The sequence below is a fragment of the Felis catus genome, chromosome B2, assembly GCF_018350175.1.
Source record: "Felis catus isolate Fca126 chromosome B2, F.catus_Fca126_mat1.0, whole genome shotgun sequence".
NCBI classification, from domain to species: domain Eukaryota; kingdom Metazoa; phylum Chordata; class Mammalia; order Carnivora; family Felidae; genus Felis; species Felis catus.
The window spans coordinates 22,359,480-22,378,709 of NC_058372.1; the positions used below are offsets into that span (position 1 = coordinate 22,359,480).

Below are 19,230 nucleotides of genomic sequence, written 5' to 3' on the forward strand. Positions count from 1 at the left end.
ATAGCTCATGGTTTAAGAGCATGGGCCCTAGAGCTCTACAGCTAACCAGCTGTGTGACCTCAGGTAAGATTCTTAACCTCTCTGTGTTCCAGTTTTCTCCCATGCACACTGGAGTTAAGAATAATAGTACCTTTCTAATAGGGTATGGGATCATCAGATGTACCAATGAACATAAAAGTTTGACAACAGTGCCTGGCACACAGTGAGTGCTATGCTATTTGTCAGTTTTGTGACTTCCTGCCCATGCTTGCCTCCCACCCCTCCTTCCCCCATGCACACAGAGATGGGAGCATGGCGCCCTCATGCCACAACAGTGTGCAGTCCCCCAGACATGCCGTGTGGGCTATTTCATGCCTCCACAATTTTGTTCTTTCATCTCTTGACTTTCTAAACTCCCACATTTTTCAGGACTTAGCTCAAATATCACTCCTGCTGTGAAGCTTTTCTTCACACCCTGAGAGTTGCCCCACTGAGACCTCAGTGCATCCCAAACCAATTTCCACTGTAGCTAAAACCACTGCTACTAATTATTTTTAAAAGTCTGAGACTTAACTATTTGGGGGCACTTATTGCATTCCAGGCCCTGTTCTAAGTGCTTTATATGCATTATCTGGTTTAAGCCTCACAGAAAATTGGTTTACCTGTTCGTCACTCCTCCTGGATCATGAGGGTCTTTATGGGCCAGAACCTATGTGTTGGTCATTGACACATCCCCAGCACCTAGTCTGGTACATAAAGGGCACATCATTAAATTAATAACTCTGACTTGAGCCAACCAAAGATGAGCCGAACTCAGAGATGGGAACATGTCCGAATTCCTGACATTGAAGGACATTTAAGCAAAGGATAACTGTAGTTGGATTTGAAATTCAACAGTGCTATAAACAAAGACTGCAAGAACTACCTCACCCCACCGTTAAATTGTTATTACTATATGAATATTTTCCATAGCACAGACGGGTTAACGTGCTCTCATTTTTTTCTATACTGTCATATAATTTCAGGTCTTTCCAAGGACATAATAATATAATTCGTGATATCATTTTATTCCATGCTTTTGTCTTAAGGGTCACATGCGAAGTTCTGAAAAGTTTTGCATGACCCTCAGCTCGTAGACTGACCACCTTTGATAAAGGGTAAAGAGATACTTGTTCTGACATCTTTTTATTCTTGTTGGACACCAAATGGAAATTTACCACAAATTTGAGACAATTATAATCAGGAGTTAATGTTATAGTTTCTATGGCAATGGCCTAAGCCCATAAACACAAGCATTTTATTGCTTAATTGTTACAGGAAATATGCTTTTTATAAATCTAATATGCATAAATATAAATATAAATGAAATTCAAACATATATGTATTTCTATTTCAATTAACTTTTCTTTTCTACCCGTTTAGCACATAGTGCTTTCTGTTTCATTAAAGCAGACAGTGGTTAAGATCAAAACTGTTTAGGGCGCCTGGATGGCTCAGGCTAAGTATTAGACTCTTGATTTCAGCTCAGGTCATGATCTCATGGTTCATGAGATCAAGCCCTGTGTCAGGCTCTGTGCTATCAACACAGAGCCTGCTTTGGATTCTGTGTGTGTCTCTCTCTCTGTCCCTCCCCCATGCATGCATGCTCTCTTTCTCCCTCTCTCTCTCTCTCTCTCAAAAATAAACATTAAAAAAAAACCTGTTTAATGCTCTGGGTGGTCTTGAAACTGATATTAGAGGGAAAGAGCCATGTTCAGATACCTGGTGCCCTCCCATGGTGCCAGTGGGAATGCATCTTCCCAGCAAACTCAAGGCCAGAATATCTCTCGGAGTCTTCAATTTGGTTTAAGACATTCCAGCAATTTGTATATAGCATATTTGCAGGAGTTTGGGTCAACTTCTTATTGAATGGGATGGGAAGTTTAATCTCACCAGAGTGGTGTTTTCTCAGGAACTACCACTGCTGGAATGAAGCCTGGATGACAAGGTCTGATCTTCCTGTTGGATTTGGAGGTTGGCAAGCCGTGGACAGCACCCCCCAGGAAAACAGTGATGGTAAAACTGCATCTTCCCTCAGGGAACTTGTTTCACTGCCATCTTTATTTTGCTGTTAGGATTGCTTTTGATGTGTGGGAAACACTCCCTTTGGGAACCAACATCAAAAGTGTGCTTCCTGGGCACATGTACAGTATTAGCTGCCTGTCAATCAGGTTTAATTTCCTTTCAATGGCCAGCTTTCCCCTGATTATTCTATAACTGGTAAAAAAAATTTTTTTTAAAAAGCACAAAACTTAACATATATAATTCATCTACTCTTGCTTTGATAAGCAGTTTTGAAGACAAGAGAAAAAAATATATCTGTGTAAGCATTTTTGCTAGGCTCTAAAATATATCTCAGCCCTCTGTGATATACAGTTATAAGATATAAGGCAGTAGAGAAAATAAGGAACTCAAAAAATAGTTACAGATCATCCTTTAAATTGTTGTTTTCCAAGAACCTGATTTCTTTTTATGTTGTTTGATTTCTTCCAAAACTTAAGTATGTATTTGTCATCTAACTTACAGGCTATGCTAAGCAATGAGCGGCAGCTGTGACCTCCCCCAGACTTTTATAAAATCACATCATAAGCCTCCATTTCTCTTTAATATGGTGATAAACATCAGTGGCCTGGGGACATTATGTTTACTTCCTCAGGTGTTGATATGAGATATTGACATATGTATATATACATATATATCTATAAACATTCATTACTTATTCATAAGAATCTCTTATGTTTTATTTATGCTGGATTTTGAGGAAGAATGTTCAACACTTTCTGGTGTTCTGGATTATATATCATGAGGAGACATCAGAGATGACTAATGGCAGTTAATTTCTTATTAACTAGAGTTAGCTGGTTAAAATAAGGAACTTTATCAAAGTATTCATATACCTACTAACTTCCTGAATGCATGTTGGGCATTGATCAACATGTGTGGTTAATGTCCAAATTTCCCTATTTAACTCTTGACATATGTCTATAATGTCCAAAACCAAAAACCAAGAATCAAAACAAATAACAACACAACCACTAGGGACACATTACCCTTTCCAACATTCCAAACACCAGTTGGTTGTAAAAGGATCAATCCTATGTAGGCAAACAGCTCGGTACAAACACACTTGAGTATGTGTTGTAGGTGGAAGAACAGACACAGAAATAGTGATGCCCTGTTATGCTTCTCATGGCTTCAAATTTTTTTTTTGAGGAGGCATTTCCAACAAAGTCATCTTGATTACACATGTTGGTCATTTGCCCTCTCTGACCATGGGAAGCATTTGGGCTAATTCAGCAATGAAGTTGGGAACACTTGCCTCTACAGAGCCTGTATCTGCGTCTGGACAGAATTGAAGATGACAAACTCATACTTCCCTTCCTCTGTGTGATGCAGGGATGTATCGGTGTGGTCCAGCCTCTGTTCAAGCCATTAAGCACGGTCATATTTGCTTCCAGTTTGATGCACCCTTTGTTTTTGCAGAGGTAAGTGAAAAACTGTAGAAAAGTGCTTTCTTCCCCAACCTGTTAACACTTGAAAAATAATACACCAGGTTGTTACTTCTAAATTTCTCAGGTACATGGCATGTGTTTCATGTCTACAAAGTTAACTAGACATCATTCCAACCTCTAGGCTCTTAAATCAAAATGCAGTTGTTACTTAACTTTTTTCTTTCTTTGATATTCTAAGATTTTCTCCTTGAAAAGCAATTGCATTACTAACCTTACCTTAGTTTTTCATGCCCATGAAATAGGTATCAACTGCTCCTAAGAAATTAAGTGGCTAAGTGAATCTTTCAGCTAAAGATTGGTAGAGACAGTCCATGAATTGAAATTTCAGAGCATACTGCTTCACTCCCAGACTAACCTAGCTATTCATGTAAAAGCAAAATCAAATGCACGCCAGACATGGTCTTAGTCTGGGAACTGCAACCCATTTTCTGCCACTCCAGGCCATCCTCCGTCCACAGGGAGGGAGAGCCAAGTTGCTGTAATATGGAGGGGAGGGAAAGGCAGCCTGGAGGCAGCACACTTAATGGGTTGATGGGGACACTTTGGTGAAGGGTCTGAAATTCTGGAAGATGTGGATGGGGACTAGAAGCAGATGAGGTGGTTGGAGATTACTCCAAGGAGATATCTAAAATTCAAATTAAATATAAGAGGTGTTGGTAAAGGAGAAGGCTGGGAGGCTGCTGAGGGCAGGGAGTAGAGAGCAGAGAAACATGTGACAGGCTGAGAGGCAGGATTTGCCCAGAGTATAGTTTCACCAATAAACTCAGTGGAGTAATGTCTGTTGTATACTGAGTTCTCACTATGTAATCACTTTGCCTACCATTTGAGGCTCTTAGTCACCCTTTAAAGTTGGTATTATGGGAGCGCCTAGGTGGCTCAGTAGGTTAAGCATCCAATTCTTCATCTCCACTCAGGTCGTGATCTCACAGCTTGTAGTTCAAGCCTCTTATCGGGCTGTGTACTGACAGTGCAGAACCTGCTTGGGATTCTCTCTCTCCCTCTCTCTCTGCTCCTTCCCCACTTACTCTCTCTCAAAATAAATAAATAAACATTTAACTAAAATAAAATAAAATCAGTATTATGATTCTTCCCATTTTACAGAAAAGAAAATTGAGGCAGAGTTGTTAAGTAACCTTTCTACATTCATTGAACTAATGAATAATAATGCTAAGATCTAAAGCCAGGCAGGTACTTGTGCTCATGCCAGTAACCATCACACTCTATTACTACTCAGGAATGAATAAATACCTGTTATAAATATGTGGCAGGCACTGTCCTGTGGGGAATTCAGAAGCCTCTTCCCTTAAGAATATAGATTCTTGATGGGAGGTGACAGTACACAAGGCACATCAAAAGTTAAATAACAGTAATATGAGAGACTGTGGAACTAATTGTCAGATAAGCAATGTGGGTGATAAATGATCTATACTTAATACATGCAGATTTGTTAGTTGAGAAGTATGGGTCAGGAACTGAGTAGGACAGTAAAGGCCATAAGACATGGTCCAGGGAGGGAGGGTGATATGAGGGCAGACAATAATGACACCTGTGTGATAGCCACAGTGGATGAGCAGAGCGTTGTGGGAACACACAGAGGCCAAGGGGGTAAGAAAGATGCCGGAGGAAGGAAAGAATTTTAGGCAGAGGGGACAAATTGAGCGTCAGGATGGTGTGTATGGGAAATTACAAGCTGTGCAGACTCACAAAAAGTGATGCATCAGGAGTGTCAAAAATGAAGGCAGAAGGAACTGGAAGTGGGGACTTTATATCCTCAGAAATGGTTACTCCCCTCCACCACAGGGGAGAGACATAAGCCCGAAGGAGCCTGGACTTGAAGGTGGTGCCCCGGAGGGGTGGGGCAAGGGGAGCTGGGAGGCTGTGCTTTCTCCATTCCCACCTGAGAAGGCAGGGGCCTGAACCCCCCAAATGACAACAGCAGAGCAGGGAAAGTGGAGGCAGCAGCCAGAAATGTTTAGGAAGTAAACATTTAGGAAGTAAACATTAGGAAGTGTGAATATTTAGACAACAAGATCGGGCATTTGAAATACGCAAAGGGAACAGTATTTCTTCCACGGAAACTACCATTGCAGTTGCTAGAAGCCTGGGGGAAACAGGCAGACCATATTTAGAATTTCATCCCCTCGATTTCACTTTGGGATTTGAAGATTTCTCCCAACCTCCCCAGCTGCCAACTGATAATTTACGATGCTGGGAGAACCTCTTAATGGGAAATCACTCTAAAATTCACAAAGACTTGTTTTCATATTTTTATTGTGCTTTATTGCTGCAAAGAAGGAGACCTCTCTCCAAGAGTGCATTGCCTAATAGCTGTTAATGCAAACGCTTTTTGCTATTATTAAATATAGATCGGGGTGTTATGCGTGTCATCGGGATTCACAGATCATAATTACTCTTCTCTCAGCCACTGCAGACTTGTCTGACAGAGCATACAATTTGTTGCTTTGGCACGGGCTGAGCCCCAGGGCTGAGCCATTTATAAGAGACACTCAAGCTGTTCAAAGTGTGTGAGGAATATTTTCTCAAGGGTACCCAGAGTAGGACCGCATGGAGGGCATCGTATTTAACTTTAATGAGAGTGTCCGTGACTCAGGTTCATTCTACATCCTTCCTTCCCTTTTCCATCCGCTGGCTGCGGAAGCCTGCCTGTTGACACCCCAGGCGATTGGCCGAGTTTGCCTTTTCTTGCCTCTCGCTTCGCTGACTTTCTTGGTCATTCCTTACTCACTTCCGGGCTGGATTAAACATCATGTTCGCTGACGTGTTTTGATCTTCTCAGAGCCATGGTCTCCTTCAGTGAAAGCAGAATCCAAAATAAGAAGTGAAGGGGAGCAGAGGATACAGGCTTCCAGTTTTAGAACAAACCACAGGGATGAAAGGCACAGCACAGGGAATGTAGTCAATGATGTTGTAATAGCACTGTGTGGGACAGATGGGAGCTACACTTGTGAGCGCAGCATAGCGTATAGAGAAGTTGAATCACTGTGTTGTACACCTGAAACTTATGTAATATCGTGTGTCAACTGTACTCAAATTGAAAAAAATAAAAAAAGAGGCATGTGCATGGGAAGCATTCCACCTCTGCCCCTTTCCCTCTCCTCCTCCATTGTAGAAATGTATTCTTCATGTGTCTGGATTTCTTCCAGGGCTTGATGCCATGCCCACTTCTCTGCCCTCCTCCCTTCTCATGCTCTGAGAAGGCCTCCGTTTTAGAAGCCCATCTGCCTTTTCTCTCCCTCACTCGTGGTGGCCTACAGCTTCTAAAGGGAGAGAGCAGAGCAGTCCTAAGTCCAGAGTCCCCTCCTGAGTTCCCATGTTCACTGAATGCTTGGGAGTTGCTGCTTTGCTTCTATCTTAGCTTCTTACTGTCTCTGTCCTCCCCTTCACACCATTCCATCCCAAACTTGCACATGCATGCACATTCCTGCACATGCACACTCCCCCTTCCCTCCTTGGCACTGAGCTGATGTTTGCAGCAATGACAGCTGGTCCCCCGGGGCCAGGATAACTGCTCCATTGCTCAGAAGCTACGTAGCATCTTCCCTTGCTCTTGGTCAGCAGTTCTCAACTCAAGGTTATTTCACTACCACTTGTTAGTCCATTCTTAGGGCTCCTATTTGGATCTAAAATAATTTCTCTATTTATTCAACTACCATATATGATTTGGGAATCAGATTGGCTTCTCTTCTTAATCTTCCTCATGCATCTTTCTGGAAATACCTTCCAAAAACACCATGTGTCCACCCAGGTCTGTGATCCCCATTGTAACCCTTTGGGCTCTGTACAACACTGAGCTCTATGAACTTGACCCCTAGCCCACCTCCCTTCTGCTTTCTTACCCCTCTCCTGCCTATTCTCCATAAATCAGCCAGAATTGTCCTTTAAAATTGTAAATAAAACACATCACTCCTTTGCCCCCAACCTTCTAATGGGTTTCCACCACTGTTATAATAAAATTTTGCATAATAAGTCTTTATAAGATTCTGTGTGATCTGGCCGCTGGCTTTCCTGCCACCCCTATCCCTTCCTCATTTCCTTCCAGCCATCTTGACCTTGCTCTTCTGGCAACATGCAAACATACTCTTGTTTCTGAGTCTTTATATATACCGTTCCTTTTGCTAGGAAAGCCCTCCCCAGCCTCCACCACACTTTGCATGCCTGACCCCTTGCTGTATCCAGGTCTCTGCACAGGTCACCTTCTCAAAAAGGCCTTCACTCCCCCCACCCCAACCCCACCTAAAATCTCACTTCCTGCCCTTTTATCCTTCTATCCTGCCTTAGTATTATTCCTTCTCTCCCTTCTAGAATATAAGCTCCACGAACGTATCTTCATCACTGAAAGCAAGTTCTAGCACATTGTAGTCATGAATAAATACTTGTTGAATGAATGATGGATGGATGGATGAATGGATGGATGGTTGGGTCAGTGAACCAAGCCAGCAAGCTAACAAAATCTGATGCAGAGTACACTGCTGAGAACAGTCTCAGAGTGGTAGGATCCAGATGGTGCCCTCAGGTGCTGGCAAGTCCTGGTGGGAGATGAGGCCCAGGGATGGGGCAGCAGGGAGCACACACAGGTGCCTGAACATGTAGCCGACCCCTACAGGCTGAAGGAATGGCAAGCACAGGGTAGACAGATGACAATTGTGCCAGAAAGGCTCTCCAACCAAGCAGGTACCCAGTGCCTCCATATGCCCCTAGAGGAGCATCACTTTCTCTGCACAGCCTATTTTGTAGTTATCTCTACTTGGAAGTGAGTGAACAAAGCAAATTTTCCTGGACCCTAAGAAGAGTTTCCATCCTTATTGGTAAAAATTGTAGCTTCTGCCAGCAGTAGACATGTGCTCACATTCCACGGGCACAAGCAGAAGTTTGTAGAGAGGGGACCCTTAGCCAGCTGCCCCAGCCCACCTTTGCTGAGTCCCTGGGGCTCAGCACCTCAGCAGAGGCTGACTAGAAAGTGCCTGTGTGACAAGGAGGCAAAGGTGTGGTGTGCTGAAACCAGCACTGGGTTTCATGGTGGGATGCCCACATTCTGCATAACCACATCCCTTCACATGTAGGGATAGGACTAGAAGGCCACTAAGACTCCTTTCCATTCAAAAGAAATTACCCTTAAACATAGGACTTTCTCTAGCAGTACTAATCTACCTTTCAGCCCTGCAAGAATGGGAATTTTAAGCCCAAGCTCAGAGATATTGAGTAATTTGCCTAAAGTCATACAGTGTAGGTCCAATATTCTTTCCAGCATCACCTGTATTTATAACAGTCTACCACAGACATGCAATTGGCCTTGGATGGGGGCCTATCACTGGTACTTCTTTTTAAGTTTATTTATTTATTTTGAGAGAGAGATAGAGAAGGGGAGGAGCAGAGAGAGAGGGAGAAAGAGAAAATTCCAAGCAGGCTCTGCCCTGTCTGCTTGGAGCTATACTTGGAGCTCATGAACTGTGAGATCACGACCTGAGCCAAAACCAAAAGCTGGATGGTCAACTAACTGAGCCACTCAGGTGCCCCTAGGTTATCACTGGTATTCTCTTAAGCACTCGGGGGCTCATATGCAGCCGAAATGGAGGACCATTACACTGGTGGCTGAAACCAAAAAGAAAGCTTGCTAATGTCGATTGGAAAGAATACTTTCCCTCCACACTCCCCCGACATACATATGCAATAGCCATTTCATATGTGGGTTTCTCCTCTCCTCTCTCCACAAGGGACAGTACTGCTGGGCTGGCCTGAGATTTTAGCCCACATAAATTTCCTAAGCTCTATACTCCAGAGGAAACAATGAGTTAGCCACTTTCATATTTAGCCTTGTCTCACTGGAAAACTAAACTGTTGTAAGGGCTGTTATTAAGAGGATATTTATCAGCATTGTTGCTATAATTAGCAAGTGGAGGAGGGAGCTGTTTGGGCTTGTATGGTCTCCTCCAGAGGGAAAGCCAAAATTCTCAGGAAGCTCATTTAGTTTCCTTAACTTCCCCCCCCCCCAAATGATAAATATTCCTTAGGTGTTTGCTCTGTCATTGCCTATTTCTGATTTCATATTTTGGCCTTTCACATTCTATGGCTGGTGCTGTGAAGCCATGGTTATTCTGCTAAAGAACAAGGCCACCATTTATCACCCCTCAGACATCTGAGGTCCATGGAACCACCTGAACCCCAGGTATGAAACCATCTCACCATCTCATGGCAGCACTCGTGGTCTGGCAGGAGCATGTGGAAAAGGCAATGCACGATGAAGGTCAGGGAATGGGCGAGCCCAAGTTGAAGGTTAGGGAACAGGCTGTGGGCCAGCCCAGGATTTTCATTCTCTAGCAGGAACCAACTATGTGACTACACACACTTTGCTGACAGCTTCTTGACCCACTTAGCAGCCTCATCTGTAAAATAGGGATAATAATATATATTATTATCAGATGTCTATGGTTGTGAGGTTTCAATTACATAATTTGTAAGTGTCCCTGAAACCTCATGGTTATTCAATAAATGATGGCTACTTGTTTTCTCCTTAGTAGAGGTCAGATTTCATGTAAATTCAGAGCATTTTGTGAGAAAGCAGCAAAAAGTTGTTCTTCTTAACCTCAATTTGGAAAGTTAGGGTTCTATCATCAAGTTCGACATTACCTAATAAGAACCATTATATTTTTACTCAATTTTAAAGTTTATATGCCATGCTCACATAGATCCTATCTCACTAAAACGTTCTTATGAAATTGGCAGAACAAGTATAATTATTTTCATTTTATAGAAGCAGGAATGTAAGTTTCTAAAAGTACACATTCCAGATCAGAACCCAAGGTTCTTGTAGCTGATCCAGTGTGTCTCTCAAATACCCTCAGATATCCTGGCAGTGGCCAATCTCTCTATCTGTCACAACCTTCCTCCATTCTGTTTTCTTCTTCTTCTTCTTCTTTTTTTTTTTTTTTTTGCTTTATTCTCTTTAGCTTTCTTGGGGTATGATTAATGTAAAAGATTGCACACATTTCACATATGCATCTTGATGAGTTCAGGCATACCCATACACATGTGACACCCTTCCCACAATGAAGGAACTACACATGGCCATTCCCTCCCAAAATTTCCTTGTGTTCTTTTGTGAGTTTTGGTTGTTTGGCTATGAACACTTAACATGAGATCCTTTAGCTTGCTAATTCCTATGCATCTTCCGCTTTCAACTTGGCTGTTACTTCCTAACCACGCCCACCCTGGCCCACCCCACTGCCCCAGGTGCTCCCATGGTATCTTAGACGTTCCCCCACAAGGTACTTATTGTACCATATTGCTGGGGTGCTCAGGTCTGGTTGTCCAAGACAATATTTCAGAACTTCTTTTAAAAATAATAGATGTAGGATCACCTGGGTGGCTCAGTCAATTGAGATTCTGGCTCTTGATTTTGACTCAGGTCATGATCCCAGGGCTGTGGGAGCATGGGGCCTGCTTAGTATTCTCTCTCTCTCTCTCTCTCTCTCTCTCTCTCTCTCTCTCTCCCTCTCCTCCTCCTCCTCCTCCCCCCCTTCTCTGCTTGCTCTCTCTCTCCCTAAAATAAAATTTAAAAAATTAAATATAAAAAAATAATAGATTTAGGGTCCCACCCAAGACTTCCTTGATTGGGCATCTATTTTTTTAAAAGTTCCCCAGGTGATTCTAATGCACAGAATCTCCTTTATTAGAAAGTAAATCCTACAAGGGCAGTCAGTTACCAAATGTATTTTGTCCATGTTTAAGACTATAGCACTACAGTATTTGGGCAGTACTACTTATATATTAATTTATGATATTATTATTATTATTATTACTATTATTATTTATTGACTGTTTGATCCACTCCAGGCCCTATGATAAGTAATTTACAGACATCTTTTTAGTTAATTCTGGCAACCACCCTGAGGAAGGTGCTATTATCGCCCTATTTGAAAGAGTAGGAATCTGCAGCTCAGAAAGCATTTTGTGAACACATCAGGGACTGTTTTCAGCTGGAGCTCCTGACAGTGCACCATAGTTGGTATTTCCTACCCACTCCCATGCTAGTAAATGGGATCCCAAGAAAGTGGTTGTAAAGAATATAAAGAGACGCTGTGGGAATCAGCCTTCAGGCACAGCTTTAGACATTGTTTCTGAAAGGTAGAGTATAAGGCAGAATGTCAGAAGAGTTTGGGGGTCAGCCAGCATGGCCCCAAGATGCTGTTTCCAAACACCACAAATAACATGGTTTAGTTGCTGAACCACTAGAAAATTACCTGAATTTTTCCTGATGGCCTAATACCATTTTTCAATTAAAATGCTTTTGGCTGCAAGTAACAGAATTAAAATGACTTAAACAAGAGGAATTTAACTATAATTTTTTCTCAATCCTAAAGGAAGCAGTCCCAAGGTTGGCTCAGATATTTAACAGCACTGCTAAGCCCTCATGTGCTTCTTATCTTTCTACTTGGCCATCTTTGTATTGTTGGCAGTATTTCTCTTCACTGTCCCAGGGTGGCTACAGAAGCTCCAAGCATCATGTCGCTTCTTGTGAAAACATGCAAAAGCCGGAAGGAAAGGGCAAACTCTCTCCTTTATAATGGAGGAGAATCCTTCCCAGAAGCCACCCAGCAGACTTCCTCTTCTTCCTGGCAGTAGGTCACATAGCCACGGCTGGCTTAAAAGCAGTCTGGGAAAGCAAGGAACAGACTTGGTGCTTTTGGCTCATTCTGAGGAGGTGGGATTCACCAGGAAGAAAAAGGGAAGAAAGAAATGGTTGATGCTTGAACAATCAATAGTCCAGATACTCTTAACTTATGACACCTGGTGGCTAATGGAAGCTAGACCGCCCTTGACATTCATTTTAAAATGAGTCCAGCCCTGTGAATCCAATGTTGTTGAAGAAAGGAACATGTCAACTGTAGGGATCCCAGATGACTACATCCCTGAGAGAGATTTTGGTGACAAGGACATGGAATGATGGCTAATGCTCTCCTCTCCTGTTTTTAGGTCAACAGTGATCTCATTTACATTACAGTCAAGAAAGATGGCACTCATGTGGTTGAAAACGTTGATACCACCCACATTGGGAAATTAATTGTGACCAAAGAAGTTGGAGGAGATGGCATAAGGGATATTACTGATACCTACAAATTCCAAGAAGGTAACTTACTGCCACTGAATGAAGATTTCTTTGCCCAAGCTTGTTTGGTACTTCCCCACTGTCACTATGAAATGTGTCCTGCAAAATGAACTATAAACTCTCATGAGGTAAACACACCACATCCACAATTTTCCTTGTAGCTCTCTTTGTTTGTTTGCTCTGAGCAAAATTCCCTTTCACATGGCCTGTGAAAATGATTTGGTTTAAAGTCATGTCTATTTTCATACAATATATAGAATGTATTCTTGCGCACAAAAACATGAAAGAATCTTAACTTCCAATAATAGAAAACATTGTCTAACTAGCATCATTTTAGTTCAATTACAGAAATTTAAACAACCATTCACATTTGTTTAGTACTTTACAAACTATTTTCACATACATTGTCCTACTGAATTATCACAAAAGTCCCTTGAGACAGATAATACAATATTAACAGGACAGTGTAATCTCACTAATTCAGGCCCATTAGGTTTCAGTTATAAAATAATGTTAATGTTAATAATAGTTATTGTGTAGATGGTTTCAAATGGAGCCATTGAGTTCAAGTCCATTTCAATCAGTACCAGGTGCCTACTCTATGTCTGGAATTGTGTTTGGTGGCAGGGATCCCCATGGTGAGCAGGACCCAGTTTCCATTCCTGGAAAAGTGATAGGATCATCATGCAGAAGGAACTTGGGGAACAAAGAAGGAGGACACTCTGTCCAACCAGGAGATCCAGAAAAAGCAGACTAGGATAAGAAAAGTCACAGAAACACAATTAAAGAAATATAGACAAGGGCTTCCAGGCAGTGGGAACATCAATGACTAAAGGCATGGAGGTGTGAAGTAGTGTGTGTTTAGGGTCCTGAAGACATTACTAAGCCATCAGTTCAGAATGCCTAGTGACTGGAGACAAAGCCACCCAAGGTCAGGAGTAGAGAAGAGGTAGAGGAGCTTGGGTGCCTTGATGGAGAATGTGGAGTATATTTTACAAATGATTCACCAGCAGAGGTTCTTAGGAGTGGCATTTATTTTACTGAATGGATAGAAATGACAAGTAATTAGCATATACCTAAATATTCATCAGTATTCCTGAAGTGCTAAGAAGTGCAGAATTTGTTTTAAATATTTTAGACAGTCTCTCTGCTCTTATTTAAAAAAGCAATTTGCACTATAAAGAGAAAGCTTGCTGAATTGAGAACTCTCATGCATTGTATTAGAAATTCAGGATTTTTGTCATCTGAACTAGTAAGATTTTGCTGCATTTCTGAAATGGTTCATTCTTCTCTTCTATTGGTTATCATCCATTGCACAACATAGATACAAAGTTGGGTTTTTTTTTTTCTTTTTGGCTTTTTCCTGAAATGAGAGTTTTTTTCAACCATAAGTACAATGAAACCAAACAAACAAGTAATGCCCTCTTGCAATAGAGTTACAGGCAAAGAGGCCGGGAAAGGAAAACTAAAAGTCCATAGAAAAAGAGAAAGAAACTAGCTGCAATATACACACATTTATTCGCTCATTCATTCAACAACTTGCTATTAACCACCCACCATATTCCCAGCACTATGCAGGAACAAGATGCACAGTCTAGCTGGAGAGATTAGCGGAAGCAAGCCCTCACTGAGTTATGCAGCAGGTGTCTGGAACAGGGGCAGAGAGGGGACTTCCAAGCCAGACTCAGGATCCTGGAGGACATTAGTGATGGGCTCACTGAGACAGAAGGATAAACAGGAATCGGCCAGCTGAAGCATGAGGAGAGAGTTCTCCAGGAAAAGGCAGCTCAGTAGGGACTGTAGATAAACTCCTGGTGTGGAAGAAGTCCTGAGCAGACAGTGTTGAGAGCAAGAGGCAACCCTGCAGGGAGCCATCCAGACAACCAGCTGTCTTGTGTAAACCACACAGCAGAGCACCATTTTCATTCGCTGTCATCTATGGAGGTGGCAGTGAGAGCCAAATCAGGGTCAGATGTCAAAAAAGAAAGACCCCCTCCCCCCCAGAAAAAGAAAAAACTCCACAGCAGAGTCAGGGGCTTGACCAGGGGTGGACACAAGATTAAAAGAAATAAAATGTCCCAACTCTGAATGAGAAAGACCTCTGAGGGTCAGGCTTCCAGAATTTGGCAAGAAGGCAAGGCTCAGGGAGGTGGGCGGTGTGGGGGTCTGGTCCAAGCAGAAGAACCCCTAGATCTTCACAGAGAGCTGTAAGAGACTCCCCATCCTGCTTCTGGGCTGGAGTTTGATCCCAGGAGGTTAATTAGCCTCTTACTCAAGAATGGCAGATGCATTTTAAATTCTGACTTTAGGAATGACCAAGTTGGATGCTATTTACAGAAGGATGCAGAGACTGTGCCGGGATCTGGCGGGAAAGACTGAGTGATTATAGACATCGCCACGGGCCCCTAGGAAAGGCTGCTGGCATCCATGGTCATGCATTTGTCACTCTGATTCTCATTATTGAATCTCTCATATAATTTCTCTCTCCATAAATGCTGAATGTGGCCACTAAAATGTGGAGATGAATAAAAACAGATAGAAATTATTACCAGATTTAGGAATTAACTATTTTAATTAACTAAATTGTGGAAAGATCATTTTTCACTTGGATGAACTAAAGCTTAATATTAATTTTATACCTCTTTTCAAATATATAAGATTAGGAAACTATAAAATTTTGAAAACCAGAATTCTTAAAACTTGTGTGGCAATCTATCTTCTTTTATGATGGTGTCTGGATCCCATTTCCTTTTTCTCCCATCAATTATTCCCTCTGTCATTCGTATTTTTGTCTCTCCTTCCCTGTTAGCTCCTTCCCATTTGCATTTAAGCAGGATCAAGTGTCACCTGCGTTTAAAAAAGTTACGAAATTCTTTTTCAGCAATATATCCCCCACTAAACATACCCTGTTCTTTCTTCCTCTTGGCCTCCATGGCCAGACATCTTGGAAGAGCTGCCCGCCCTTGGCGCCCTATCAGGGGCCTTTTCTTTTCATTTCGTGCCTAGCATACCTCAGTTCTGCTACTGGCAGCAGAACCTTGAAGTTCCTCTTCCCAAGTCTGCCAAGACCCCCTGATCACGAAGTGAAACAAATGTTTGCAGATCCCTGCTTGCCTCAGCTTCCTGTGCCTTTTGACACCACTGCTCAGCCCTGGATCTTGAAATTCTCTCTTCCCTCTCTTTGTTCCACTCTGGTTCCATCCCAGCTTACCTGACTCTTTCTTCTATCCCCTTCTGCAACTCTAAACTCCTCTTTTTTCCCCTATCTCTGAAGGTTACTTAGTCTAGGCTCAACCCTTGGGCTTCATTCCTACCCACTTTACATTCTTTCTCCAAGGCTGATGTTAACATTTGCATGTCTACCAATCGACCCCAGACCAGTCTGTGTCCTTGGCCCAGCTTCTCTGTTCAACTCCACATTCACTTAAGTCTCCCTTAGAAACCTGAAACAGACCCTTCCCGTATGCCACCTTCTCTCACTCCTCCGTTGCCCAGATGTTTCCCCCACTCCCGACCCCAGTGAAGAGAACACAGTCCCCCCCACCCAAGATTTAGCAATGTAGTCAAGCAGCAAACCTTCTAAACGTCCCCTTTGAAATAGTTCAAATTCACCTCCTGTCCTATCTCTATACCATGGCCACACTCTGAGAATTTAAAGGCATCAGGTGTGGAAAGCCCTTAGCATAGTGCCTGATTCAGAATAAGTGTCCAGTAAGAGTCAGTTTCTGCTCCTGCCAGTAGTTCTATCATTATCACAATACTACTACTCTTAGCTCGGGCTTTGAGTATTTTTCTCCCAGCTACCTGTGGGAGCTTCCCAATTCCACCTTCCCCCCACATCCTCTTTCCTTCTGTCTAATGCATGCATTGCTGCCAAAGTGACATATCTAAAATATAAATTTGAGTCTGCTGCTTAAAAGCCCTTCCTCTCCCCTGTTGCCTGAAGGGCATTCCAATAAGAGCTCACCAAGCCTGTGCTAGTTGCCTTTAGGGCACCCTCGCTGCACCTCCCGACCACATCCACAGGCATCCCAAGCAGCAGCCAGGAGAGCTGCTGACAGTCATCCACAGAGCCAGGCTGCCACTGTCTTCATGCCTTTGCTCTTACTGTGGAAAGAAAAACCCTTCTGAGAAGACTTCCCGGCCCCCAGGAGGTGTTGAGTCTCTCCCCCATGTTACTGCCCCACACGCAAATGTCTGCCCCAGAGTCTGTGATGGACACATGTACAGTGATCTCTCTGCACTTGTGTCCAAGACCTGTGAGGGAAGGGCTGTGCTTCTCTTCGGAGCCTAGTACAGTGCCTGGACGTTACAGTGGCTCAACTCGCACCAAATCATCAAATGAATGGTAAGGCAGGTGACACTTTCACAGGTGAACTTACATGCACATCACATGTCCCAAACTGGACTATTTAGTATCTATCATAAAGATGAAAGTTTTGTCTCTGGATAAAAGCAATGTGCCTCTCCGATGTTCTTCTCTATCCTTCAGAGCCTCTGTTCCAGGCTGGATCGTAGGTCCTGGGGACATGTAGATGAGTTCTAGTGGGGAAAATAATGTCATGCGGAGTCAAGTACTGGGAAAAGGACAGAAAACCAGGCAATGTGTCAGTGAGAGCTGAGAGAGCTAGGTTTGGGGACACGTTACACAGGGTAATGGAGGGGGGTGCTCTCTGAGAAGGGGACATCTGATCTAACACCTGAACAATGAGAAGAAACTTCCACAGACATAAAAGGGGGCTTTCATTATATCTGAGCTAATGGAAAGCTGCTTTTGACCTTGCTCCTGGAGGCCACAGAGGAATCTCAAAAAATGTAATCTGGCTTTAGGTCATTCTCCCACGGCACTGAATTCATGGCCCTGAATTATGGAAGATGTCAGATCATAAAGCACAACCGCAGAGAGACGGGGATTCTGCAGTGCTCTGGGGAGACCCTGACGTCCCTGCCTCCTACGTGGGCCTGGCTTCCCACTCACAGGGCCGGCTGATCCTCAGAGGGGGGCCAGAGGAACCTCTGTCCATGACCCTATAGAAAGTCTCTCGTGGCTCACCACAAGCCTTCCGCAGCCCCTTCTCCTCATTGGGACCAGCTTGGCCTCTCTCCCCACCAAGGTGGCACTCTCTGACCAGGCCCCCGCTGCTGGGGTTCCCCTCCTGCATTTTGCCTAAATGCATATCTGGTGGCCATCCAAAGCAGTAATCAGTAATGCTCTCTCGAGGAGCTGTTTGCCAGGTGCTCTCTGCTAAAACATTTCCCTGAACTTTTCTTTTCATGGCCCCTCATTCCCCTTATTATTATCTCCCTCTTATTGATCTGTAAGCATGTGTGCTAGCCAATGCTTGTCCTAGACCAGTTGTTCCTGGCACATTCTTGCAATCTTGACAATGAGAGAAATTGTTAACACACACACACACACACACACACCACACTCAAGCTTGTTTGCAACACCTATTGTCATTTTCTGTCTTTGCAAAGTACTGGTAGCTGCTGATTCTCATGCGCATACTCCCTCTAACCTCCTAACAATCCTCTGATGAAGGCACCCTTTTTTTTGTTTTTTACAAATAAGGACATGGATAGTAACAATAGTGCATGCCTTGTAGAGTTGTCTGAGGAGTAAATGAGACAGTGCCGAGCACACACTTAAACACAGTACCTGTCACATCGTTATCAGTGGTAGATATTGTTATTGGCTTCTTCATCTGCATTGCATCTCGTTACTAAGGTAGAAGACATTATTTTAAAGTTAACAAATTTAGAGGCACCTGGATGGCCCAGTTTGTTAAACCTTTGACTTCAGCTCAGGTCATGATCTCACCATTCAGGAGTTTGAGCCCTGCGTTGGGCTCTGTGCTGACAGCTCAGAGCCTGGAGCCTGCTTTGGATTCTGTATCTCCCTCTCTGTCCCTCCCCAACTCGCACTCTGTTTCTCAAAAATGAATATACGTTAAAATATAATTTTAAAAAATTAATGAATTTAAAAGTTTGCATTTTTATTTCAAAGTGATTTTTTTTTTTTTTTGCTAAACATTTCCATGACTAGTTTTCACAAGTCAAAGAATTTGCCTCTGTGTCTTCCACGATGCACAAAGATACACCCAAAGGTAGTCAGGTGGTAAAGAGAATAATGACTATCTTTCCATACCTCCTCAAACCCTCTCCCCTCAAGCCAAGCATTTTGTCCAGGGCTCTGTAAGGAAATATCAGCCCAGCTGAGCCAAGAGGAGCAAACCCTGAGGCTTGACTTGTACCTGTATGTTTTGCTTCCACACCTGCACAAAGCTATTGTTTGATTCTTCCAGAACTTACCCCTTTTCCTCCCTGCCCCACCCCCGCCTTCATCTCCTCCCCCACCACCTTGGAAATCCCAACAGAAGACATTTACCTAAAAACAGCACACACATCTCAAACTGCATTAGAAAATATGGTGCACCACCAGATGCCAATAGATGTCCCTCAAAACAAATGTGTTCAGTGTCAGATGAATTTGGGAAGTCTTGGTTAAATAAGTCTCCTCACCTTAGGGCTCAATCTCAGAACCTCTGATAGGCTCTAACGAACACAGTGAACATC

The 19,230-nt window shown here is 43.0% G+C and overlaps 1 protein-coding gene across 3 annotated transcripts in view; it reads left to right on the top strand.

The window, feature by feature from the left end:
- The window catches only part of F13A1 (coagulation factor XIII A chain), a 251,473-nt gene that overhangs the window by 115,174 nt on the left and 117,069 nt on the right, over positions 1 to 19,230 (top strand). For all 3 annotated transcript variants that reach the window (XM_019830279.2, XM_006931478.3, XM_045057168.1), the window contains exons 9-11: positions 1,931 to 2,034; positions 3,415 to 3,503; positions 12,522 to 12,675. In XM_019830279.2, coding sequence (XP_019685838.1) covers positions 1,931 to 2,034; positions 3,415 to 3,503; positions 12,522 to 12,675 — 347 coding nt within the window. The remainder of the gene's footprint in view (positions 1 to 1,930; positions 2,035 to 3,414; positions 3,504 to 12,521; positions 12,676 to 19,230) is intronic.